Source organism: Siphateles boraxobius, unplaced genomic scaffold, assembly GCF_051911475.1.
Source record: "Siphateles boraxobius isolate OS27281-9 unplaced genomic scaffold, OSU_SipBor_1 22, whole genome shotgun sequence".
In the NCBI taxonomy this organism is placed as follows: domain Eukaryota; kingdom Metazoa; phylum Chordata; class Actinopteri; order Cypriniformes; family Leuciscidae; genus Siphateles; species Siphateles boraxobius.
In genome coordinates this window covers 16,840,632-16,867,943 of record NW_027508833.1, presented here as the reverse complement: position 1 = coordinate 16,867,943, position 27,312 = coordinate 16,840,632, and the positions used below count along the sequence as shown (strand labels likewise).

The 27,312-nt window shown below is 38.4% G+C and overlaps 5 protein-coding genes across 11 annotated transcripts in view; 3 read left to right on the top strand and 2 right to left on the bottom strand.

Moving 5' to 3' along the window:
• sash1b (SAM and SH3 domain containing 1b) overlaps positions 1-2,221 on the top strand; it is a 159,929-nt gene extending 157,708 nt beyond the window's left edge. For all 3 annotated transcript variants that reach the window (XM_077238795.1, XM_077238796.1, XM_077238797.1), the window contains one exon: positions 1,378-2,221. In XM_077238795.1, the coding sequence (XP_077094910.1) occupies positions 1,378-1,419 (42 nt within the window). In that variant the 3' untranslated portion in view covers positions 1,420-2,221. The remainder of the gene's footprint in view (positions 1-1,377) is intronic.
• Positions 2,222-3,403: 1,182 nt separating this feature from the next.
• Positions 3,404-15,539, top strand: LOC143746757 (uronyl 2-sulfotransferase). Its single transcript, XM_077238807.1, is given in 9 exon segments — positions 3,404-3,558; positions 3,560-3,734; positions 4,755-4,792; positions 4,955-5,110; positions 5,329-5,408; positions 10,403-10,556; positions 11,293-11,390; positions 11,534-11,691; positions 12,988-15,539. Coding segments are annotated over 9 exon segments (1,176 nt in total). The 5' UTR covers positions 3,404-3,513; the 3' UTR covers positions 13,260-15,539.
• ddo (D-aspartate oxidase) lies at positions 13,598-18,284 on the bottom strand. Of its 2 annotated transcripts, none has more exons than XM_077238809.1 (5): positions 17,614-18,284; positions 16,081-16,264; positions 15,843-15,951; positions 15,583-15,759; positions 13,598-14,619 (listed from the first exon to the last, which is right to left on the bottom strand). In XM_077238809.1, the coding sequence occupies exons 2-5, from the start codon at positions 16,250-16,252 to the stop codon at positions 14,061-14,063; spliced, it is 1,017 nt and encodes a 338-aa protein (XP_077094924.1). In that variant the 5' UTR covers positions 16,253-16,264; positions 17,614-18,284; the 3' UTR covers positions 13,598-14,060. The 2 variants fall into 2 exon arrangements, with proteins under 2 accessions (XP_077094924.1, XP_077094923.1); XM_077238808.1 differs by having other exon boundaries at positions 17,686-18,023.
• zbtb24 (zinc finger and BTB domain containing 24) lies at positions 18,081-27,011 on the top strand. Of its 2 annotated transcripts, none has more exons than XM_077238800.1 (6): positions 18,081-18,368; positions 19,780-20,632; positions 21,815-21,982; positions 23,278-23,445; positions 23,517-23,598; positions 25,348-27,011. In XM_077238800.1, exons 2-6 carry the CDS (start codon positions 19,798-19,800, stop codon positions 26,162-26,164), a joined length of 2,070 nt encoding a protein of 689 aa, XP_077094915.1. In that variant the 5' UTR covers positions 18,081-18,368; positions 19,780-19,797; the 3' UTR covers positions 26,165-27,011. The 2 variants fall into 2 exon arrangements, with proteins under 2 accessions (XP_077094915.1, XP_077094916.1); XM_077238801.1 differs by lacking the exon at positions 18,081-18,368 and adding an exon at positions 18,423-18,893.
• ccdc162 (coiled-coil domain containing 162) overlaps positions 26,388-27,312 on the bottom strand; it is a 53,422-nt gene continuing 52,497 nt past the window's right edge. For 2 of the 3 annotated variants that reach the window (XM_077238782.1, XM_077238783.1), the window contains exon 44: positions 26,388-27,146. In XM_077238782.1, coding sequence (XP_077094897.1) covers positions 27,036-27,146 — 111 coding nt within the window. In that variant the 3' untranslated portion in view covers positions 26,388-27,035. The remainder of the gene's footprint in view (positions 27,147-27,312) is intronic. The other variant, XM_077238784.1, reaches the window with a different exon arrangement.

Here is a 27,312-nt window from a genome sequence, read left to right as displayed (position 1 = left end):
TTCCAGGCACGCTTCGTCAACGGAAAATGCTTGCAGGTCCCCTACCCTCTTGATGGAGGTCAATGCAACCAGAGTGCTGTCTTAATTGACAGAAATTTAAGCTTGACTGATTGCAGAGGCTCAAGGGGAGCACTCTGCAGGGAGTTAGAACCACTGAGAGGTCCCAAGAGGGAATGAGAGGAGGGCGAGGAGGATTCAGTCTCCTTGCTCCTCTCAGGAACCTGACTTTCAGGTCGTGCTTTCCCACAGACATACCATCAACTGCGTTGTGATGTATGGCGATAGCGGCAACATACATTTTCAGGGTGGAGGGAGACAGTCTTCGCTCCAACCCGTCTTGCAGGAAGGAAAGCATGACACTGATCGGGCATTTCCTGGATCTTCTTTTTGAGAAGAGCACCAGTTGATGAAGAGGTTCCATTCAACGCATAGGCATGTCAGTAGACGATGCTCTAGCAGAAGTGATGGTAGCCACCACCGGTGGTGGTAGGGTACTCAAACCTGCCTCGTCCCGTCCAGGAGCCACACGTGGAGGTTCCAAGATTGGGACGAGGGTGCCATAGGGTGCCCCGTCCCTGAGAAAGGAGGTCCTTCCTCAGAGGAATTGGCCAGGGAGGTGCTGTCGCGAGGAGAAAGTTCGGAGAACCAGGTCTGGAATGGGCCAATGAGGCGCAACCAATATGACCTGCTCCTAGTCCTCCCTGATCTTGCACAGGGTCTGTGCAAGACGGCTCACTGGGGGGAACGCATACTTGCAGAGGCCCCGTGGCCAGCTGTGTGCCAGTGCGTCCGTTTCAAAAGTGCCCTCGATCAGGGAGTAAAACAGGGCGCACTGGGACGAGTCGTGGGAGGCAAACCTGAAGGACTACCTGTGCGTCCCCGAGCTGGTCCCAAACCAGCTGGACTGGCTGGGGATGGAGTCGCCATTCTCCAGGGAGGGGCTGAACCCATGGGAGCTCATAGGCTGCACAGTTCAGGGCTCCGGGAAAATAAAGGCTCGAAGCGACCTCAGATGCTTCTGACTCCATAAGAGGAGGTGGCGGGCGAGTTGCGACATACAGCGGGAGCGTAGACCACCTTGACGGTAGATGTACGCTACTGACGCGGTATTGACTGAGCGGACTAGTACGTGTTGACCTTTGAGCAACGCAAAGGGAACACCCTTGCAGCCATGTTCATTTTTTGTAATTAACTGCCATGGTAATATAACACAAAAGTTTAGTGTCATAAATGAAAATATGAAAAACTTTACTAGATTTGTGATGTTGATAACTGTGTAAACGCTTCATCCACTGTCTGTGAAAAGGGTCAGTTACACATTCTTTACAGATGAGTCTGACAATGTATCTGACTTTAACTTTCTTTCTTATGTCACAGATCCCATTGAGAGGATTGTCAGAGATATGTGTGATCCCTTGAGCACTTCTGGACAACATCGTACTGATTCCTGAACTGTGGGAGCAGCTTAGGATAATACCAGCTGATTGATTATAAATCCAGCTGACTCCTGAAGTTTAAAGATCATGAATCATTGACTCTCCTAGTGGAATTTGACATGCTTTTGATTCACCTGAAAGTTTTTTTCTAATTAAAATTTCTCTTTACCTGTCCTTTTAGGCTTGAGACAGCACAGTAGAAACTGAAGTAGTCTGACATTTATTTGTGGTTTCATTTGAAATCTCCACTAGTGGACACTGAAGAATGATTTGTTTTGAATCAAATTTAATCTGTTATGATCAGAAGGCACAGTTCCAAATTTTAACCAACTCTTTTGGTTAAAGTTTGTGGAAACCATACATGTTGCCTTTGAAAATGTATATAATAGTCAATCTGAGTGTAACCTACTTTTGCTATCATTTGTTTTAGATAGATCATCATTATATTGATATTTTATTTTAATAGAAGCAGTTTTTATATTATTTCGTTATCTGCCCAAACTAAAAAGCATGTTCTCTGTAAACTGCATTGTCTTATATTTTGAGTAATGTTCATATTGATTTCAAAACATATTTATTTCCTGCTGTAATATAGGGCTTATTTGGTGATTTTTGCTTGCAAAATTTTACATAAGCTACATATTTAATCAACGTTCTGTTATGGGGTAAAGAAGGGTTCTGTTCTGTTATGGGCTAATGCAAGTTGGTGTGAATAAGCTGAATGTTTGTAAATGTATTTTCAGAGATGTGTTTAAAAACTAATAAAGCTTTTGATTCGTAAAAAACTTGTATTCATTATATATATATATATATATATATATATATATATATATATATATATATATATATATACACACACACAGCACAGTAGCACAGTATATATAGTGTCTTGGACTTGGATATACGGACTTGGACATTTTTATTCCTTTTCGAGTACAGTCAAGTCCGTTGCACTAGAGGACACAATATAGTGTTATTCAGTAATGAAACAAAACGACTTACACTGTGTTTGTGTAAAACTACTTACATTGTGTTTGTGTTCACAGTTAAGCGCAGGGATGCAATGGCCAGTCATATGAGTTTTAGAGTTACCATGCGCAGAATTCACTCAAAATGTAAATAAGAGATTGATTGTGCATTGTAAACAGGTTTATTGTTTATATTAAAACAAAACATGTTTATATCAGCTATATTTTGTTTATAACAGGAGTTTTTGTTTACAGTAATAAAGTACTTTTTTTAATTGCAAACTATTATAGTTAATAAAAAAAACTATTATTTATTGTATTATAGTTACAAATTAATACTGTTTAATTAGCTCATATGTAAAGAGTTAAAAATGAGTTAAAAAGAGTTAAAGAGTATGCTTTGTATCCTAACCCTAAAACCTAACTAATGTATTTTTAACAAATCGATCTCATGTGTATTTGTATATGTTTTCTACATACCAGGTACAACATGATGTACCTGTAATCCATTTTTGTGGGGGCCAAATGTCTTGTGTGGCCAAATGTCCCCACAAGGATAATAATAACACCAATAATTGTTTACCCTGTGGGAGATTATTTTGTCCCAATGAGGAAAACCGCTTATAAGTCCTATAGAATTATTATCTATGTTTCCAATGATTCAAAAGTAAAACCATTCCAGGTGTTTTTCATTGCACATTATTTAATTATTATATATATATATATATATATAAAGTATATTATGGGGGGGGGGGGGGGGGGGGGGGTTATGTTTAAAAGGCGCGTGACCACAAAAGTTTGAGCACCACCGGGTGGGATAATTCTGTTCAATTCAACCTTTGGCACTCCTACTCTCGGCACGCCCATTCCTCCGAACTGCGGCTTTAACCCTGTCCCGAATGAGGGTCCACGGGACCGCGGCACTGACACTGACTGCACACACACCTGCAGGTTTAACACCTCCACATCATGATAAGTTTACAGAGAAAATCTGACCTGAGCACATGGAGACTACTCTGCTGCTTTCAGACCAAAATTATATCGGTGTGTGTTAATACAGATCATCAGATGGTTGAGTAAAATTCTCTTTGGATTACCATCATGAGAATATGATGACTTTTCGAAATCCTCTCTCTCATAAACACTTGACCGGTTGACATGCGAGCGAGGAGCCGGAGGGAGAACTGGCTCGCGGTGGTTTTGCTCCGAGTCTCGCGCCGGGATTTGAGCTTCTGTCTGACCGCTCTTCTCATATTCTGTCTGGGGTCTGTGTTATATCAGTTCAACGGAGGAGCACCAAAAATCCTGCTGGATGTGGGATATTATATAGGTAAGACCTCAAACATATCAGAAGACATGGGGTAAGCTGTCACAATGAAGAAGACTATTATTAGGGAAAGCTGTCCTATCATGTGTTACTGTAGTAGCCTAGGCTATATATATTAGCTACGATAGCCGAAAGTAACACATGAGCCAGCTTTCCTCAACCTGAGATTTACTGTAAGAAAATTACTCTTGTCCTGAGTTAATATATAGCAAATTGAATGCACTAATGTATATTATTATTATTTTTGTTCACTTGTTTATTCAAGAGTTATAAGTGAGACTAGAATTTAAATATCCTAATTTAAAGATTTGAACTGTCAGTGTCTCGACAAATAAAACCACTAGAGTAAACAAGCTCAGTGTAATTGGATTTTGACTCAAAACCTCATAAAAACCCTCATCAGAAAAACTTTTAAAAACTATGACACCCTTTTTAAATAACTTTTTATTATAAGCATTAGGCTCAAACAGTAACACAGTTCAGTTGTTGCTTCCACTGAAATATGAATATAAACAGTTTCATGACATTTCTAACTAATTGAATGTACCTAATGGTTCAGATCAATTGCATCAGTCAAGGTTCATAAAGAGCAGACTGTCAAAGTTAAATTTCCTGTCTCCACATACTCACCGTGTTGATCTTGGCTCGTGAGACCCACAGTGAATTCCACAGGAGTCCATGTTAACTGGATGATATAAGGCCTTTCATTGTTCAGGACTCTTCATTCACTCGTCCTACAATGACAGCAGTCACCAAAACTGACAGCTGGATGAATGGGTGGAATTACCTGTGGATTTCCAAAGCAAAAATACCCATTTAAAAGATATCACTCTTAGATTGCAGCATGCAAGCTTTAAACTCTACAAATATTATACATATTAAACTTGAGAAATGTGAGATTATCAGTTAGCGGGTGGACTGAACATTTGGACACATTTGGTATATCACAAAGCTATTTGTAATGTTCAGTATGCACAAATATATGCACAGATACATTTTTGACTATTATTTTAAACTTTTTAGGGAGATTTTCTGGTGGCCATGGACCTTTAGCACCCAGAGTAAGAGCACTGCATGTCATATACTATAAGATTTGAGTGCTTGAATCTCATTTGTTACTAATATCTTACACAACTGATGCAAATCCATTTTCATTCCACCATAATGTAAGATTGTTCTGAAGCGGACACTTTTTGAATACTACGTTTTTTTCTCTGTTGCAGGCTTTACCTTTCCCAAGTCAGGTTGTGTATAACAGGGTTGGTAAGTGTGGAAGTCGCACTATAGTGTTGTTGCTGCGCATGTTGGCGGACAGACATCAGTTCACTCTCATCTCCTCTGATATTCACAACAAGACCAGACTCACCAAACGTGAACAGGTAATTAAAAACAGTGCTGCAAATGATGATGAGATTACTAGTTCTGGTCGATAATTCTGTCTGCTTGGCCAGTGAATTTGATACCTAAAAATGTAAAAATTAGCTGTATAAAAATTAGCTGCCATTTAATTATTTCATCATTATTATTCCAGTCTATTTCAGCGACCATTGAACCATCAATGGTTAATTTTACCCGTTCTCCTTTCATTCCCATGTAGGAAAATCTAATTAGAAACATCAGCACAACTCCTCAGCCATTTCTTTACACCCGACATGTGCATTTTCTCAACTTTAGCAGGTATTATTATTATTTTATTATTAAGGTAAGTTGATGCTTCTGTTGAACACAAAAGTAGATATTCTGTAGAATATGGGTAACCAAACAGTTTATGGGCCTCATTGACTTCAATAGTAGGAAAGAAAATACAATGGACGCCAATGGGGTCCATCAACTGTCTGGTTACCAACATTCTTCTAAATATCTATTTAACTTAATAACTTGACGGTGAGTAAATGATGACAGAATTTTAATTTTTGGGTGAAGTATCCCCTTTAATATTTAGACAATATTGATTTAAATTTTACCTGTATATTATCCTATGGCTTCCGCTAAGAAAAAAATACAACGTACTAAACAATCAGTCTAAATCTGCTACAATATTATGGTAATATTAACACTAAAGTCATCTGAGGTCATTTTCACAACAGTTGATAAACAAGACTCAAGATTGGGCCATTCTCGTTTGTATGACACATAAGACCTGAAACACTCAGAAAATTTAAGGAGTTGCACTTGTAAGTATAAAGAGAATACATACATTTATTTCAATTGGAAAAAAATCAACTTCATTTTCTCCATTACATGATTGCCATCATTATTACAAGTTGTAATGGAAATTTTAATGTTCATTGATCAGTAATTGACATTACAAGGGACCACAGTATGATTTTTCTGCTTATTTGGTGCGATGTTTGAGCAAGAGATATATTTGGATTTGTGAACATGCAGAGTGAAGCAGTTTAGGAACGGCTGAGCAGGACTTTGGGCCCTAGAGGTCAGGGGGCAGCTAAATTCAGTGGTCCACTGTCAGTTTGTGACAATGAAGAGCACATGCAATCTGTGCATTCCTTATTTGGCAGCCTGCCCCAAGAAAAGACAGCCTGTAACCTTGGAGAATGGTATAAAGATTGCTCAGCCCTTCCTGACTCTGTCTCACTCGCCCTGCAGACTCATTTTCTGTGTGGTGACTGATACCTTCTTGCAAGAATAAATACTTTATAAAGACAGTTTGGTTTCTAGAGTGTCTCTTACTCAGTGATATGATCGTTTGTTAATTTTTGCCACAACAAAGTCAATCCAAGTCACCTTTATTTACACAGTGCTTTATACAATACAGATTGTTTCAAAGCAGCTTTTCAGTGCATTTACATTTATTCATTTAGCTGGCGCTTTTATCCAAAGCGATTTACAATTGCTATATATGTCAGAGGTCGCACGCTTCTGGAGCAACTAGGAGTTAAGTGTCTTTCTCAGGGACACATTGGTGTCTCACAGTGGATTCGAATCACACCAAAGGCATGTGTCTTATCCACTGCGCCATCACCACCTCAGTGATAACAGGCTGTTGTTTAGCTGAAGTCAGTTCAGTGTTGATAAAACAGTTCTGCAAAAAACATGTCATCACCCAACTCGTGAACTTGTTGAACACAAAAGAAGATATTTTGAAGAATGTTGATGATAACCAGAAAGTTGACGGGCCCCATTGACTTACATAGTATGTTTTTTTTCCTACTATGGAAATTAATGGCTGCCGTCAACTATCCATTCTTTAAAAAAAATATTTTGTGTTCAACAGAAGAAAGAAACTCATAGGGTGACAACTTTAGGTTGAGTAAATGATGACAATTTTAATTTTTGGGTGAACTATCCCTTTCGAGGAATTGTTGTTTTTATAGGTCGACTCCCGATCACTACACTTCAGTGTATTGGTTACTCAAGAACTGTCGTAACCATTAACCGACTCTTGACTCGTCAGAGAACTGCTATCAGTTAGAATTACCATCAGATCAGTTATATTTCCAATACGTTTGATTTGCTTTACAGCAAAATACATCAGAAACATCAATTTTTCCCCTTTATGAAATCGTCGAAAGACAGTTCTCAGCATGTCGGAAATATCTGAAAGACTGCTCTGAGTTCAGTGGACCGTTGGACTAATTGGAACGCTGAATAAGTGGGCAAAAATCAGCATCATGGGATCATATACTCTGGGATATTGGCTCATTTTGAGTCAAAGTGACTGTCAGGCACGTCCGAAAGTGAGTTTTCATTGAGTACCTTGTTGTGAGTTTTCGTTGAGTACCTTGTAGATCTGTACTGATTCGATTCAATTTGGTGAACTAGTTCAAAAGAATGATTTTTTTTTTGTTGCAAACTGGACATCACTAGGCAAGGCAAGTTTAATTAAAAACCACATTTCATACACAATGGTAATTCAAAGTGCTTTACATGGAAAAGGAATTAAAAACTACCTGAATCACAAAATTTTAGGGATCCCCTAAATTTGTCTGAATTGAAGGGTCAGAAAGCTTCAGTTCGCGAGGTACATTAGTAGCGACTCCCGGCTTCCATAAAACGTCCTACCCTTCAATAGAGAGCAGTTATTCCAACACCTTCTACCATTATGATACTGTTATCTTCTCTGTGTAAACTACAAAAATGCGAATTTATGAAAATGGTGACATTATGCGTATTATGTGTTCAGTCTATAGGCGCGTAATATTTCTTTAAGTGTTTCTTCACAGTTGAGCATGCGAGCTTTTCAAAGTATACTTCTTTGGCTGTGAGTCATGATTTTGGAGTTAATTACATAAAATACTATTTATTATGGTGCCAGTATTGTATTATAGTAGAATTGTGTATTTACGACCTGCAGGAACCCAGTGTGAGATTCACCAATCAGAGTAGTTCCCGAATCTCAATCAGTTTTTTGATTGGATAATTCAAATGGAGAATATCATGCGTTTTTCCGTGGGTGCTTAGGAGCTCGGGTAATATTAGGAAATATCTCTATTTCAGAGAGCCGTGTAAAGGCCTGTTCATACCAAGAAGGAAAACGATAACGATAACTATATTAGCATCTACACCAAAGCCACGATAACGTCCTGTTTATGATGAGTGTGCACTGCAGTTCCCTTTCGAGAGGTCTCTCGTATTGCGTAAGGCTAGCTTACGCTATGGGAAAACTTTTCTCGAGAATATTGAAGGAAAATTTTTAAAACGCAGTGCTTCTGCACAGCAGACACAGATGAGCGGCTAGCACGGTCATTGGCTGTGCTGCGGCAACTGCATGAACCGATGGCGAGCCCGCCAGAATGGCCGTGGCCTAAGCCCCTATATTGGCCCATTCAGCCAAAGGAATTCAGATTTTGTCACCTTCAGCGAACTTCCAACTTCGCTGATCTCTGGATAAGAAGCCTTCGCCGCCGTCGAAAAGCCTTCAGCTGAACAAGCCACCTGCCTTGCAGCTTGGATGCCGCCTTCAGCCCGCTGTTCTGCTGTGCCATCCGGCGCGCTATATCCTTTTAATGTATTAGTGTGTTTGCCGCTGCGTCACACTTTTTCTGAAAGAGCAATTTCCGAGGCGTTGTTGCAAATGCCTCTTTCTAAAATGCACCTTGTGCAGAGGCCCTCTCTTCGGTGGAGACCGTCACATCCTCTGCGCTTTCTGTCTGGGCCGTGACCACACTAAAGCTGCACTCGCTAAGGGTGGCTGCCCTGAGTGTGACGACATGGATCTCCCAACCCTGCGGGCTCGACTGGCTGTTTTCGCCGCCGCCGACCCCGCGCTTCCCTCTCCCTCTCTCCCTTTGATGGAGCCGTGCTAAAAGAAGCGACGCTCACAAAGGATGCCAGAGTGGACAGACACGAGTGAATGCACGAGCCCTCTCGAGCTCTCTGCATGACCCAGACGGACACTATGAGTGAGTTTCGGCCTGGAAACCAGCCACAGCTTACGTCATTCACGCCGGCCCCGCCCCCGCGTGACTCACATTCTACATTAAGAGGCTTATGAGTCTAAGGGCCTGCATTGCCCCTTAGGTGTCAGAGCTCATTCCACAAGAGGTATGGCCTATTCATGGGCTTGGTCAAGTGGAATACTCATGGAAGATATTTGTGTGGCGACCGGCTGGGCCTCGCAATCCACATTCATCAGATTTTATAATCTGGAAGTTTCCTCTTTGCAAGCGAAGGTTCTTTCAGTGTAAGTGCAAGCACAAACCCCTCTAGGCCATAGGGTACATATTTGGTCCTGGTTAAACTCGGACTACAGTCCTTATATATATTTATATACATACATTATAAGGATTTGGCCCTATTTGGCCCATTTCCTTGTTTTTCTATACGAGACTTGTCAAATGACCGGTTTCTATTGGGATTCATAAACTTTACTCATCTATTAGCCTCAGGCATCTGGCTTCGGGCTACTGTATGGAGCTAGGTAAGTTAAGCACGCACAGCTTTTTGAAGGGGGTTCCCATAGTGTAAGTTGGCCTTACGCAATACGAGAGGCCACTCGAAAGGGAACGTCTTGGTTGCTTACTTACATGACCCTAACCCTTACCTGAGAAGAGGGAACGAGTATTGCGTAACCTGCCGTGCTATTGTGCTTTAATCAGGGGATCGCTTCAGTCGACTTAACCTGAATTTCTTTGGCTGAATGGGCCAATATAGGGGCTTAGGCCATGCCCATTCTGGCGAGCTCTGACGTGTAAGGGCACGAAGCAGCCTGATTGGTTCCGCGTCTTAGCCGCCTCGCCATAGGTTCGTGCAGTTGCCGCAGCACAGCCAATGAATGTGCTAGCCGCTCATCTGTTTCTGCTGTGCAGCTGCACTGCGTTTTAAAAATGTTGCTAAAATATTCTTGAGAAGAGGAGTTTTCCCATAGCGTAAGCTAGTCTTACGCAATACTCGTTCCCTCTTCTCAGTGAACCGAGGTTACGTAAGTAACCAAGACGTTTTTGTCGTCTGCTACTTTAAATGCTCGACCTCTTTAAAGCAGGATGGATTCTGATTGGCTGTCAATCCCTTTCTAAAAAGTGATTCCAACGATATCGTTCCTCTGTGTCATTATCATTATAGTTATATAATGGACCCTGCTATTTGTTTAAATCTAAAACGATTTGTAAAATTATATCTTTATCGTTATCCTCCTTTGTGTGAACGGGCCTTAATTAACAGAGATAAAATAATGTATATTTTAATATGATTCCTCTCTCTACTTTAATCAGGTTTAGAACGGATGAGCCCGCACACATCAACATCATCAGAGATCCGATCAACCGATTTTTATCCAATTATTTCTTCCGGCGGTTCGGCGACTGGAGAGGGGAAGAGAATCACGTCGTACGAACCCCTGCGATGAAAGACGACGAAAGATACTTAGTAAGAGCTCTAAAAACAAATGTGTTTCTTAAGAAAGTAGTAGTCCAAGCGAGGTTAAGGAAACAGAGAACTGAGTGAATGAGCATTGAATGAACTATTACTGTCATAAATGAAGTCTGAACAGCTCTGTGTGATACACATGAATGCCTCCTTCACAACTCAGCAGGCAGAGTTTATGAACATGGTTAACTCAGTCTATATTTAGTGTGAGACTGACTGTGCTGCTGGTTTTCCTGTCACTCATTAGTGTGAAGTGGTAATCGTTTACAGGCAGTGTATGTACATTATGACATCATCAGGGGAAACACAACTAGGGGAAAACACAACTAGACTTTTTCAGTTTCTCTAAAGATAGCAATGCAATCATATTCATTACATACATGGTATGGGTATCCATGATTTCTGTTCAAATAGTAATTTTCATTTGTTCATTTTCTGCAACTTTCCTGGGAATGTTCTGGATTTGTTTGCATAGCAGCAGGAAATAGCCAGGCGTGGGTCTTTGGTTGGAGACTTAGATGAATGACCCCATAGTTCAGACCACTTGTGGATGAATATATAAACAAACGACTGTTCTCAGAGCTTCAGTTCCAGTTCAACAACAAAATCAGTGATGTAACTAACTGAAATGTTAATGTTGGCTCTTTGACAGATTGCTTTTGTTCTTCTTTTGTAAGTTGCTTCGACTAAAAGTGTCTGTTAAATGCATAAATGTATATGTTCTTCTGGACCAAAGGACATCAGCACATGCATCTTGGAAAGCTACCCAGAATGCTCCAATCCCCGGCTCTTCTACATTATCCCATATTTCTGTGGGCAGCATCCTCAATGCAGGTGACATTTATATCCGGACGTTACTGCTACTGTACATCTTATGTGATTCATTTTTAATGGTTCCAGCATTTTTTTTATCAACTCTGAATCATAGATGCCCATGAGTGATCACTGGAACTGATAAATAATCTGTAATAACCTAGAGAGCCGGGTTTGTGGGCGCTGGAAATGGCCAAGCAGAACGTTCTGGATCATTACCTGCTGGTAGGGGTGTTGGAGGAACTTGAGGATGTGTTGCTTCTGCTGGAGAGACTCCTTCCACACTTCTTCTCTGACGTCTTGAACATCTACAAAAGTCCAGGTAAGACCTTTCATATAAATTTGCATAATGATTTGACTTGTCATCATTTTTTTTTTTTTAATTGCCACCATTTTAATAACCTTTTTGCACCTTTTAATTAATTTGATTATTTAATGCATGGCAGTATCAGAAATGTTGTAAAAAGTACAAATAAAAAATTATATTAATTAATTAATGTATAAAAATAAATAATAATTGGAAGTACTTAAAAATACAAAAAATATTTAAATATATGTTCTATTTTTTTTTTTAAATATATATTTTTTAAATAATTGAACTTAATATTAAAAAATGTTATTATATATCTCAGAGGTGTAGTTAAATACAGACCTCCAAGACCAATCACAGCAAAATCCTGTTATATCTATTATATCTAGGTGAAAGAGTCTCTATGTGATGGGATTTATCAGACTTTTCCAATTGTCTATGCATTCTATATTATTTTGCGGACACCACTTAGACAGCCAGCCATTGAGTGAGCAGAACAAAGAACAGAACAAAGAGAAGAGACGATCAGAAACACAAGAACTATAACTTACTTCCAGCCAGAGCAGTATGCCCGGTACACTGTACGATTTCGGGCTGTCCCAGAAGAAAGATGACCAATCGTGAGATCGAAGATGATCTCACCTTCATCGAGTCCATCTAGGAAGTTACAGTACTGTGAAAAGTTTTTGGCACTTGTGTAAAAATGCTGTAAAGTGAGGATGCTTTCAAAAATAATGTCATAAATAGATTTTATTTATCAATTAACTAACTAAATTAAATCATTATTTGGTGTGACCACCCTTTGCATTTAAAATAGCTTTTGTCAGAGGTACACTTGCACTGCTCAGGTAGCTTTGCTTTTAGGCTTCTTTAAGTGGCTTGGAGACGTTGTCGCAGTTCTACTGAATTTAGTCTGTCTCAGTTTTCTCTGTTTCTACATGTACCATGTAATCCTTCATGTATTCACAGACAGACTCGGTGATGGTGAGATCAGATCATATACCGTCTGCTGTCAGACTCCTTGTGCATACAAAAATCTCAGTGTATTATTACAATTAATGGCAAAAGGAATGTTTGGCTTATACTTCCTACTGACACAGCTAAATAACTGTCTGAAAACCATTTTGTTTTGGGTGAGAATACTAATGCCTGCCTAAGACTTTTGCACATTTCAGTGTATATCAGCAGTGTAGTCCGCTATATTATTTTATTTAAGTTTAAAGTGACTCTTCTAGTAGTGTACAGTAGATTTTTTCTTAAGCTTTATTAAAAATAATTTATTCGGCTACTTGTCTGTCTCTACTCCAGAATACGGGAAGCTGGGGAACATGACGGGCACTATCCACAAACAGACTCCTAATCTAGAGGCCCTGCAGGTGCTTTATCAGCGCATGGAGTATGAGTACAAATTCTACAACTTTGTCAAAGCTGTGTTCCACCTCACCAAGAGGAAGATTGGTCTGAGAACAGGCCCACAACCCTCCAGACAATATTCTAGTGTGCTTCAGAGGAAGGACCTACAGGGGGAACTGGAGGAAGAGGAAACAGAAGACTCACTCGACTGGACCGAACAGACTTGAGATCAGATATAATCTAAAATAATCAATCATTCAGGTGGCCCTATTGAACCATTCAAATGGATAACGCTTGAAGTGATTAGGATTTCTTATGTTTTATCTGTAAAACAAACAAACAAAAATTACACTAAATGTTGTCATCAGTATTCTTAGATCGTTGAATATTTAACAAATTGTAATAATTTGTTCCCTTTTAGGATTCTTTGAACCATTTTAAAACAAATCAGTCACATTGCAATTGTAGTCTCCCTTAATGATAAAATTAATTAATTTAGAGATCATTTGATATGCTTATGAAGAGTACTTATGTTTTGTGGGAAATAAGACACTTGACAGCATTAATGGTAAGACAATATTCTTCATAAAAATATTTAGTGTCACAATGACAATTTGTTCATGTATAGTTAAAGTAGTTAAAGGTGAAGTTTGAATAGCAATTTTCAAACACTCACACTCATAGAATTTAAAACTGGCATATTAAAAATATATTTCAACATCGAACAATTAACACATTTTATCTTCAAGATTAAATACATTTTACCTCGTTATTTAAAACATTCTATAAACTGATGACGTAGAAATGATCAAACAAAATGAGTAATACAGAAATTAATCATTTTTAAAAATATTTTCGATTCAAAATTACATCAGATTTATCTTTTTTTTTTCCATGATTTATCTATTATTAACATGAAAGTGCTATTTGTCATGCACAAATGCAAAGATATCCGTATGAAAATCATATCACACATGGATATCAGTATGACGTCTTAAACTTCAATGTAAGTGTAAGACACATGAGATTCACAGTCTGGCTAGAGGTGGTTTTTCGCACAGACTCTGTCTCAGCAGGTCGAGCGTGTCCAGTGCCGTCCCCCAGCTCAGAGTAACACCACAGCCTCCATGACCATAGTTGTGCACCAGAGGCACCTGACGGCCCCGTACAGGGAGATATTCGCGCTCCACCCGCAGGTTAGGCCTGCCTGGCCGCAGTCCCACCCACTCCTCCATCACCTGAGCCGCTCGCAGGGAAGGTTCCAGTCGACTGCAGCGCTCCAGGATCCCCTCGCTGTCCTCTTTATCCACCTCCATACGCCAGTCGCCCACCTGCCTGGTGCCTCCAATGGAGACGTACCTCATTCCAGGGTAGATGTAGGTCTTGCCATCTCCATCTCTTATGAAGTTCTTGAGCCAAGGAGCGTTAATCTTCAACATTTGTCCTCGAACTGGATAGACCTCCTCATCCTTCACCAAAAAACGTGAGCCGACACCTGAGCAGTTAATGATGGCATCGTAATTCAGGGCTAGTTTATAAAGATCAGTCACCTTTTCATGAAGGATCTGACCTCCAGCTGCTCTAAACCTATTGGGAAATATAGATGAACATTACCGATTTATTCAGCACATGCTTACTATTCACCCTGTAGTCTTAATATTTGTTTTATAAATGGACCCTTTTCATTTCTGGGCTTCTCAGATGCAGAAGTCATCATAGTTGGGTAAACTTCTATAATTTTCTATATAACCTTCTACAGAATATAATTGTTGCATTTCCAAGAAAAAATATATGACAGCTTTTCTATGACTTTCCAAAACAGGAGAAAAATAATGACAGAAAAGAGAAAGATGTGAAATTTTCCATTACTCCCTCAGCCATATTAGTAACACTCACACAGCACCGTTAAAGGCCCACTGGAGTGCCTTGAAACGTGCAGTAATATTCAATGTGTTGGTGTCATTTCCACTGCAACAGGAAGACAGGGCGGGACATAACAAACAGCTCCTCTCCTTTTTTAAATAGCCAGTATTGTTTCGTTTATATCACTGCTTGGCCAGAGCCGCTGAGCTCGGTAAAGCAGCAGTTTCCTCTTAATCTCGATATGATGATTCAATGGAAATCATATTTACACTGTCTGAATCAATTCCTATACCCTAAATAGTGCACTATGTGACATTCACCATGTAGATAATAGTAATTTAGTAGTAAGTAACCAATTTTAGCTGCAGCTTCAGCGTCTATTTATAATGTAGGAGCCAGACGCTTTAGATTCTAGAGAGCATTTGATAGGACAGAAAAGCTTTTTTTATTTTTTTTACTCTGTAATTTAATGCCAAGGTAATATTACATTAAGTTTAGTATAGTTTTTTAAAAAATTGAAATATAAAAAACTTTACTAGATTTACAATGAGTAAATAAGAGAACTTTTACAGTCTGTGAAAAGGGTCCACTATGTGAATTTTTTTTTTTATTTAAAACAATAAAATACATCTTTTATATTTGTATAACTATATATTATAGAATTTTTATTTTGAAACTTTTTAGTACCTTTTTTCCAGCCATGGCAAGTAGCTCAGACATTCACACTTTAATGTGGTGAACGCTTGTCCAAACTTATGATTAGGGAAACGCTTCATTTCATGATCCGTCATGTTTCTGAATCCAAATACCAAATCTGCCCAGTAGGGCTTTTTGTCGCAGGGTACATCCTTGAAAATGTGGTACCTAAGAGGATGCAATATTGAGATTATGATGAATGAAAACCACATCAATACATTATCTTATTAGTGTGATCACTAGGGTTTTACCCGGAGCTCAAGTACACGCCAGCATCTCCGGCTTGTGGGGAATCTGCGATGGCCAGAAGATGATCAAATGACTCCTTGAACCAACGCCGTTGCCGTTCAAGAGGGATGTCTAGTAAAAGAGTTCAATAATAGTCAATTTGACCATTTTTACATAGACGGGCCTGAAAAATAAAAAAGGCATAACCTCAAACACATGATACAATGGCAAATTTGCTGCATCTGTCGGTGTTCATCTCACCAGGAAACTCAGTGGGTAGAAGGATTCCAGCAGCTCCATCACTGGTGGTGTCAGGTGAGAACTTCTCAGCAACAACAGTTACAGAACAGTGTGGAAGCGTCTCAGCGATACACACTGCTGTGGATAAACCCACCACACCTGCTCCGACCACCAGCACTTTCACACGCTGCATCTCTCAGCTCAACTACAAGATCCATAAGAGATGCTTTAATGAGCAAATAAACGCCTCTGCAAATATTGATTATAATTAACTGCAATTATTTCCAGTAATAAATCAGAATATATGCCTGGTTTCACAGAAAGGGCTTAGTTTTAAGCCAGGATTAGGTCTTAGTTCAATTAGGACATTTAAGTAGCTTTTATAAACTTGCCTTAGAAAAAAACATTACTGGTGTGCATCTTGAGACAAAATATTTTAAGATTTGTCAGTGCAAGGTGCTTTCAGTTAAACATGCATTTTAGTCTGGGACTAAGCTTAAGCCTCGTTTGTGAAACTGGGGATAATGTAGTTAATTTTAGGGGTGCTCCGATCAGGATTTTTGGGGCTGATCCCCGATTACTGGAAGCTGTAACAGCGTGTTTGCGTCATCAAATCCCAAAGCAATTATCGGCCGATTGTGATCGGTGACTGATCAATCGGAGCACCCTTAGTTAATTTGATTAAAAATTAATTGATTCACAGCCCAACTCAATATAGTATTTATTTACAAATTTAACATTTGGTTTACAAAATGTAATAAAAACATTTAATGGCAGCCATTAAAATATAAATTTTAATCAATTGTTACTGAAGAAGCTTGCTGATTTTATTACCCTTCACAATGTATTTTTATTATTATTATTTTTTAAAGCTAACAAAAAAATGGTAACACTCTTCATAGTTTGTTCATGTTAGTTCACAGTACATTAACTAATATTGACAATATTTTAATTAAGTATTAGTAAATGTTGAAATTAACATTAACAAAGATTAATAAATGCTGTATAGGTGCAGTTCATTATTAGTTCATGCTAACTAATGAAGTTAACTAATGTTAACTAATGAACCTTATTGTAAAGTGTTACCAAAAAATATATTCCCTTTCACACAATACAGAGACATTTACAACCATGCAAGACATCCACAAAATCAGATTCTGTGCCAACAAAGTCAATAAACGACAGACTGGTGTCCTACTCACCTGACTATTATAGTATTAGGCAAAAAAATCCCTTTTTTAAACAGTCTTAGTATCCAAATCCAATATAATAATAAAAATAATAATAATAAACGTACTTTTCATACAGCAACCATAATAGCTTAAACATATTTAGAAATCAGGCCTACAGCTGCCATAGCAGTAATAAGCTGTAATAATAAAGTTCAATACTTATTTAGAAACTAGGGTTACATTTTGTTTATTTAAGTTTTGGTTAATTTAAGTTTTGGTTAAAAAAGGTTAAACGAACAAGTACTACGGTATTCCAGTTAGCGTATTTAAAATACATCTTACAGCATGTTAAAGTATGTGCACATATTTCGATCACACTTACCACCAGCCTTCTGAGAGCTGCGGTAAACAGTCTTTGAATTATGGTGCGTTCACCTGGGAAGTTCGTACTTACGAGGTGGGAAGTCGGGTGCGTTCAAGTCACTTTCGTCGGAGTAAGATGGCGTTGTACTTTCTCTTAATTAATTACACAAAAATACAGCGAGGTTCTTAAACTATCATGGGACTATCAAACGCATCGTGGGAAATTGAGTTTTAGTTGTCTTATTTTGAAGGGATGCTTAAGCACAGATGCTAATATTTAACATACTAGCAGTGTTCAACAACTAGTTTTGACTGCAAACGTAACAACAGTATGTACAGTTAATCTTTCAGTCCAATCTTTTTAATTCCTTCAGTTATAATAAAAGAGGTTTTTTCGTGTGTTTTGTAATGCTTCGCCATCAGAACAGGGGCGCTGTTTGCAAACACAACACTGTGTCTGTTCCTCCAGGGGGCGCATCGAGGCCCACAGACGAGTCTTCCTTCAAATCCCAGGACGGAACATATTTTAAATGCATGCAGAAATCTATGCTGGCAGATATAAAAATGTGCAAATGCTATTATAATCTATATTAAACGATTACATGAAATCTCTTGCGTTTTTAAAATGGTAACCGCGAGTCACACCACAATGCTAGCAATGCTGCCTTTCTACCCAATAATGTTCTATCTGCCTACTTCTGTGATGGATACTGAAATCACGGAACGTAGGCTAATTCTCGCGAGATTTGGCTGTCTTGAAACGGTTGCTTTAAGGTAAGGTCCTGAAAGCTTAATCGTACATTATAGTCTTCAGAGAGTAGTATAATTATTAATTCAAGTGCGTTTCGCAGAATAAACATGTGATTTACTGATCAGCGCCAGCCTTTTAGCCATTTGAGCGTGTTTTAGAAGGGAAAACAAAGGAGTTATTTGTTGCTACAAATGACGCTGGTTTTAAAGCAGTTTATTACTTTATTACTGTGATCAAAGACCTTTGACATAGATATACGTGAAGATTCACAGCGCGCGTGCACGTGTGTGTGTGTAACCCTTTTTGCACAAAACGCATGTTTTGTGTTTGAGATTCTACACCATACTTAAAGCTCAGACCGCGTACAGTGCATGCATGATTCATTGACAGACATCACTGTAGCAACTAATGTGTCAAAAAATACAATGCTTACATACAGTTTTGGGCGTAAAGATGGAAATACCATTGTCCTTTATATAGACTTTGGTTTTGAATGATTACCAGGATTTACATGGTTCTACAAAGAATACACCACCGTGGATTTTATGGTACATTGTTCTTAACTGGTTGGTCACAATGATCTCACACAACCCAAACATTTTAGCTTACTTGTTTTTTTTTTAAAGAGTACTTATTGCGCAAATAATATAGTCCTACTTTAAAAGAATATACTGCAAATGTAAAAATGTTTTTGGACACTTAATTGCGTGTATTTGCAATTAATTGCAATTAGCAGAATTTTAGAGGAATGCCAAAATGTACTGACAAGCATTTTATTTAACTTTTTTTTGTCATGTATTTATATATATAATAACTAAACATTCTGCAATTCTACAATCTGCAATTTAGAAAATATAAATTAACTGTAAATGTAATATTGAATAGCACTACATGTACAACTTTACATGTGCTTTAGTATGTTTTGTAGTCAATACATCAGTGTAAAAGATTAAAACAATGATTCAAAATACTTAAAACTAAAATACTTAAAACAATGTTACAACGTGTGATTTTTAAAAGTATAAAGTAAAGAAAGTGTATTCTTTTTAAACAACTTAATTGGGCCTTTTATTTCATTTGTATTATTAAGGCCTGGTTTCACAGACAGGGCTTAGATTAAGCCAAGATCAGGCTTTAGTTCAATTAGGGCATTTAAAGTATTTATGCTTCCCATATCTTTTATTTTAGGTCAGACTGTGTGTCCAAGTTTATGTTACTTGGTAGAAGCTAGTCAAATTAGACAGATGCCAACATGGACAGGTTGTTTGACATGCCCTCATCTTCAAAAACATGAAGAAGACTATTCAAAGAAAATATGACACACGCAGACTATACATTAAATATGGGTATTGTGTTGTTTACCACCTGATGCCCATTTAAAACCACTGCTATATAGCAAACGTAAAAGATGTGTTAAAACCTTTTCCTTTTTAGATTCAAGCTCACAGCACCATGTCTGCGCCGTCTTTCCCGCCAGCATCACCTGTCCTCGCCCTGCATTCAAAAACACACAAGGACACTATCCTGCATAAATTTGACAAACTCAGAAGAAGGGAACTGCTCTGTGACACAACCCTTATAGTAGAAGACGTGCACTTCAAGGCGCACAAGGCTCTATTAGCAGCGAGCAGTGAATATTTCTCAGTGATGTTCACTGCTGAAGATCAGGTAAGCCAGTCGGTGTACAAGCTGGACGGCATGTCTGCGAAAACCTTCTCGGCCGTGCTTGAGTTCATCTACAGTGCAAATGTGTTGGTGGACCAGAGTAGCTCGGAGCAGCTGTTTGGCATGGCCCGCTTTCTGGACATCCCAGATCTGCTCAAAGCCCACAAGGACCTTCAAAAGGACATTTCAGTGGTTGAAAATGTGGTGTCCGCTGAGGGTGAAGGTGTTGATGAATGCATACAGACAAAGCGTAAAAGAGGGCGCCCCAAAAAGAGCATGTGCACTCAGGATTCGAGCCAGACAGAGAATCCAGAATGCATTTTACCATCACAGACTAAAGAGCCCACAGAACCTCTCTTAGATCCCACTTCACCTCCAAGAGACTTAAGTGACAGCGACTACAACCCCAGAGAGGAGGACAGACCCCGTCACAGCAAGCGCAAAATACGGCAGCCTGTCAAACTGAAGGGATACAGGTTAGAAGGCGATCTAACTGAGAGCAAGGAGCCGGGGAAGAGAGGGCGAAAGAGGAAGTACCCGGACTCAGAGGCCAGATGTGACGAGTGTGGGAAGGTTTATAAAAACCACCTGTTTCTGAAGATACATCAACGAACTCATACAGGTGCACCTCTTTTTTTTTATTATACTAAATAACCGACTAAATAGTAACAAATAAAAAATGGAAAGCTATCTGAAAGCATGAGATCCCACCCTCCCTTCAGAGCGTCTCCAAAGGCAACGCATTCTTAAAAACACATGAACGCATACAGCCTGAGCAAACAAAAGCAAGACAAGGCAAGAGCAGAATAAGGGGTGGCAACTAGTCTTCCCTTAGTTTATGTAAAAAAAAAAAAAAGTTATATCGGTTATGAGGGACATATGCTTTTGTTCTTAAAATTTCTGATGCTAACAGAGGGCTATTTCAGAGGGCTAACAGTACATTTTAAACTATCAGCCATTTCAGCCTAAAAGATGAAGGCTGTATCATGGTTATCAAGTTATCGTGGTGGATTCGTGGAAATTACTGGTGGAAACAAACACTTTTAAAATAAAATAAATGTATTACTTAATTTGTACACAGAGTGTATTTATTTATTTAAGGAATCCAGAATATTTTGATTACCAAAAAATAAAACAATGCATTTAGGGAAAGATTTCAGGAAATAATAAGCCCCAAAAGAGATGCATAGTCTGTAAAATGCAGTAGGAATCTGATTATGTGAACCTAGTTACACTAGTGGATTGGTGAAGATAAGCCAGTGACATGACGAACACTGTCCCAATAAATATTATTTTGTTCGCGCAGACATTTTGTTGCTCTGCAATTTTAAGCTTCAAGACTCTTTCAGACCCTTTTCACATTTTTGGGGTTCTTAGAAGCGGAAGTCGTCATAGGCTAATGCGAAAGGCATGTGAAAAAATACAAATACATTTTTGTGTTCCCATTTACTCCATTTGTAAAAAAAATAATAATAATAAATAGCGAAGAAAAAAATTATTGAGAGACTGATTAGCTAGATTGGTCAGAAGAGAGAAAGAAATTCGCCTTCACTCCTTGTATTACAGACACTCAATCAGTAGCATTTACCGGTTTTCTGCCATTTAACGCCAAGGCGTTATAACACAAACGATAGAGTTATTACTTATTACATAAATGAAAATGTAAAAAAAACTTTGCTAGATTTATGATGCTAATAATCGTAGAAATGCATCATCCGAAGTCTGTGAAAAGACTTCGGAGAAGCGCGGTGAGGGTCACGTGTCCATTGGAAATCTCAATATAAAATGGCTTATTTTAATGCAGGTGAAAAACCGTTCAGATGCAGTGTTTGTGGGAAGGGTTTCACCCAGAAACACACTCTTTTGGTTCATCAGCGAATGCACACGGGAGAAAAGCCCTTCATCTGCACGATATGCTCCAAAGCGTTGTCCACCAAACACTCCCTACTGGAGCACATGAACCTACACGCAGGTGAGGGACTTCACAACTAGTACACATACCAAATCACTGCGCCATGCTGCTTATACATGACAATTCAGTAGTTTGGATTAAGATTAAAATGCTTTTATCCAGCAAAGATGCATTAAATTAATCAAATGTGACAGTAAAGACATTTAGAATGTTACAAAAGATGTACTTGATAATAAGAAATGTTTCTTCAGCAGCAATTGATTTCTGACGGTCATGTGACATTTAAAGGGATAGTTCACCCAAAAATGAAAATTCTGACATTAATTACTCACCCTCAAGTCGTTCCAATCCGTAAGACTTTCGGTCATCTTCAGAACACAAATGAAGATCTTTTTGATAAAATCTGAGAGCTTTTTGTCCCTCCGTTGACAGCTACGCAACTACCACTTTCAAGCCCCAGAAAGATAGTAAAGACATTATTAAAGCAATCCTTGTGACTCCAGTGATGCGAGTGCTTCGTTTAAGGAAAAAAACCCACAATTTGCCACTTTATATACAAAATAATCTCCAACACGCGTTCATGAAAGCACCACGACCCATGCGTGTTGTGTTGACACGAGAGTAGACGTTGTGTGGACGTGCGTTGGATTTTAATATTTTGTAAATAAAGTTAAATTATGTTCTTCATAAAATTGAGGTTAAACCACTGCAGTCACATGGATTACATTAAGGATGTCTTTACTATCTTTCTGGGGCTTGAAAATGGTAGTTGCGTAGCTGTCAATGGATGGACAGAAAGCTCTCAGATTTAATTAAAAAGATCTTCATTTGTGTTTCGAAGATGAATGAAGGTCTTACGGATTTGGAACGACACGAGGGTAGGTTATTATTTGGGTGAACTAACCCTTTAAGATTGGAGTAACGATGCTGAAAATTCAACTTTGGCATTTCAGGAATAAATTACATTTAAAAAAAAAATATTTAGAAAACAATATTTCAAAATTTTACTGTTTTTACCTTATTTTTATCAAATAAATGCAGCCTTGGTCAGCATAAGATACTTCTTTTGAAAAACATTTCTATGTCTATGTCCGATCTCTTTTCCACTGTGGTTGTACCATGTGATGGTATACCACAGCATTTTAATGTAAAGCATGGTAAGGACACCATAGTTCGGTATAGTTCATCATGATACTACATGATGTCCAAAAGCATGTGGTAATGCAATTTACAAACAAAAACAAATATTGGTCATATCAAGGTACAGTACATGACCAAAACACCATAGTACATATTCAAATAACTGAAAATATACTGCCTGATGGTCTATAAAATTCTCCATTTTCTTTCCACAGAGAATAAATCTTTCAAATGTGACCAGTGTGGGAAAAGCTTCAGTCAGAAGCGGCAGCTGAAAAGCCATTACCGCGTTCACACAGGAAAAGCTTTACCTGAGTGTGCGCAATGTCATCATAAATTTATGGATGCAGCTCAACTGAAGAAGCACCTGAGAACTCATACTGGTAACAAACACATCACACTTCATAGCAGTTTGCATATCTGTGCTGTATGAACACCTGTGTTATCATTTCAGGTGAGAAGCCGTTTACATGTGAAATATGTGGGAAGTGTTTCACTGCCAAGAGCACACTGCAGACACACATCAGGATACACAGGTCAGAAATCAACATATCAACACATTAAGACACCGCCGGTAAATAGAGGAAACAAAATAAAACTGATAGATATAACCTTACTTCCTTAGTTTTCTGAAATATTGTTTAAATATGCAAATGAGGCATCGTGTAATTAAATATGCACTACTTTGCACATACATTTCCAGAACAGAGATCTGATCATTGGATAATTTCTTTTCATTTTCTTGACAATTTTTTTTTTCCGTTTGTTTCTTATCACTCTTATCACTCACAGCCAGAAAAAGAATACATATGCACCATATCTTTAGGAATAAAATGTTGTATAAAATAATCAGGCAAATGATATATGAACAAACCTCTCTGTAAAAATCTTCAGAATGTCAATTTAAATAGAAATAAAACTGTAAAGTTTGGTGTATGTAAAGCTGCTGAAGTGGAGATTTTTGGCCTTTAAATATATGTATTGTAATTAAAATCTACAGATGCAAATAAACACTGTAATAAGATGTTATCCACCTTTTTTCTACGTCCCATGATGCTTTGTGCGATTATGGGAGTAACTTCCGTTAAACTGTAAACAATCAGTAAAATATTTGCTCTATGAACGCCGTAATAAGCATTTTCAAAATCTGGGTATACTATGATGACATTTACTCTAATCACCCTTCAACCATTGAACATTAAAAGGAAATTTAAAGGTGAAAAGGCATTAACAAATTAGTTTAAACAGACCATGAATAACCCCAAAAGCTTGATTATTTCTGCAGAATTAAGCGTATGTCATGCGAATATTCGGCATGTTAAACATCACTGTAGTAAATATATCACTGTATTAATATATGTCTGTATTATATAATGTTCATCAAAAATGTTCATTAACTGGAACATTGAGTAAACATAGAATTTTTTTAGAGAAAAAGTTTAGAAATATTCCAGTAAACACTGTTAATAGGGATTAGAAGTGAAAAGGGGAGACAGTTATATTTTTAAGGTTTGAATACAAACCTGGAAAGAGATTGGAGGATTTGGGGAGAAAAACAAGAGATTCCTAGTGCATTCCATTGAACTATTCATGGGATATATTGTATATTAAAACAGGAGAACAGACCACAAATGCGCAGTATATGTTGTCCTTTTTCATACTGTTACAGCAGAATATAAAAGAAAATAATCAGTAGGAAAAAATGCAGCGACTGAAAAGAGCTCTTGTCATAGATATTCTTGTTATACCATATCACATTAAAATACCAAGCTATTATCTGTTATTATCGGACAAAGGACGTTTTACAGCTCATTCAGACAAACTGATGGATAAAGATCATCCTTTGAATGGATTTGTTTCATCCTTTGAGTGGATTTGTGCCTCTCAATCTAAAACGCAATAGACTCTTAAGGAAAAAGGTGAATATAAATCAGACAAATTATATATAAACAAACAGCTCAGAACCTTGAGAATATAGATAGGAATAAACCTGTAAAGTTTAGTGTATGTAAAGCTGCTTAAGTGGAGATTTCTGAAAAATACTTTGATGGAACGGCCTTCAAAGATATGTATTGTAATTGAAATCTGCAGATGCAAATAGATAAAAAGCAATAAAATAAACAAAGTGATTTGTGGATGTTTTCTTTCCACTAGTCTGGAACAACATCTTATAAAAAGCCCAAAATCTCAAAACTGACCACTGCATGAAAAAACAATGTTTTTGCCTGTAGTGTCTTGCCTTTAATGATTTGCATGTTTAAAAAAAAATCTTTCTTGTCATCCAGAGGAGAGAAGCCATACGTCTGTAATGTCTGCGATAAGACCTTCTCAGACCCCAGTGCCAGGAGGCGTCACGTGGCGTCTCACACGGGTAAAAAGCCCTTCACGTGTTCTGTCTGCAACCTGTCGTTTGCCCGATTGGACAACCTTAAAGCTCACACCAAGACTCACAACAAAGAGCGTCAACCAGGAGAAGCTGAGAGCACGGGCCCCGCGGAGGTGCAGGCCACTTCAGGGGCCGAAGAAATGCACAACATCCTCCAACTCCAGCCGTACCAACTTCCCACCCACGGCGAGCAGGAAATCCAGCTGGTGGTGACCAGTGAGGTGGAAAACATCAACCTGGGTCAGGATCAAGCTATCAGCATCATCACTGCAGAAGACACTTCTGTGGAACAGGGTCTCACGCTTCTCACCCAACCTTCTGGTCACGTCCAAAACCTGGCACTGGTCGCACCGGACGGGTTAGACGGCAGCGCTCAAATCCAAACCATCAGCGTCTTGGGAAGTCAAGTGAGCAGCGGGCAGCCGGAGCAAATGCACGTCATCACGCTGACAAAAGAAGCCATGGAGCAACTGCAGGTTCATCACGGAGCTCCACAGCAGCTGCAGGTGATCCACCAGCTGTCCGAAACATCGGAGAACCCCAGCCGGCCGAGTCCAACAGGAGGCATTCACATCAGCAGTCAGAGCGGGCAGCCCATCTCCATCAGCCAGACCAGCGAGCAGATCCCCAACCATCAGATTCAGGGTCAAACCTTCCAGATCCAGGCGGGAACGGTCTCGTACCTCTACACCACCAGCGTGACCCCGCAAGACTGAACCCTTTAGGACTTGCTCACAGTGCTGATGCTTGTTCTCTTTGGATGTAAATGGTTATATTTTGATACAGTAAAGCTGATTGAGAATAAGCAGAAACTTTTTTTTAGATAATGGCTGCAATATAGATCATGAACTATAACCATTATTAAACTGTTTTTCTGTATTTGTTAATGACAAGACTAAAGATAGTAAATGGTTCACATACCGTACATACAACTTCAAATGTATTTGTCCAAAATCAATTTATTTAAGTGTAATTGTCCAGCATGACAGTAACATTGGCACAAAGGCATGAGTTTTTCTAACCAATGCTCATTGCCAAACATTCACTGTAATTTCATATTCTCTACTGTAATGCATTAAATTATATTGCACCTACTGTATAACCATTTTTATTTATAAAATTAAAGAAATAATCATGTAAATGTGTTGACATCATTAGTTTTTAATTTTATGTTTTTGTCATTTTTAAAATGTCTGTTTAGTTTCAATACATTTTCAATACAGTTCAGTTTTAATTATTTTTGTTCTAAAGTAAGTTAATAAAATGAAATTGAAATGGGTCATGAAAATTATTCAAACAATCTTCATGGTCTTAGAAAAATGTATATGGATTTTGTGGTGAAATGTGAGGTTCACCCAATAATGATTGAACATTACGTTTTGATTAATGCAAAGTTTTAATTACAAATAATCAGACCTGTCAGGGCCATTTAGGTTAGACTGGGTCTGGACACAAGTAAAAGTGGAAGATGTGTTACGATCCAACTTCCAACTACCTCCATTCTCTCCACTAATATCCTTGTCTTCTCTCTACAATCTCTATCAATAAAATTCTCAAAAGGTGCCAGTTTGTGTGGTTTCAGATGATTTACTTGTGACCCAATCTAAGATTCTGGTATGACTGGTGGTTAGATGTGATTCCATCAGGAAGACTGGGTAACAGCGCCTCTGAAATGTCCAGACGAAGACGACTGGAATTCTGTGAATTAGAACAAGGGAATGTAAAAAAACAAAACAATTAAATTCATACCAAATAACTTATATTCTTTGTTATACGATCAGAATTTTATTTAAAGGGACAGTCAAGAGGGGTTGGAAATACATGAGTTAATGAAGTAGAAATCATTTCACTTTTAGGCAAACTA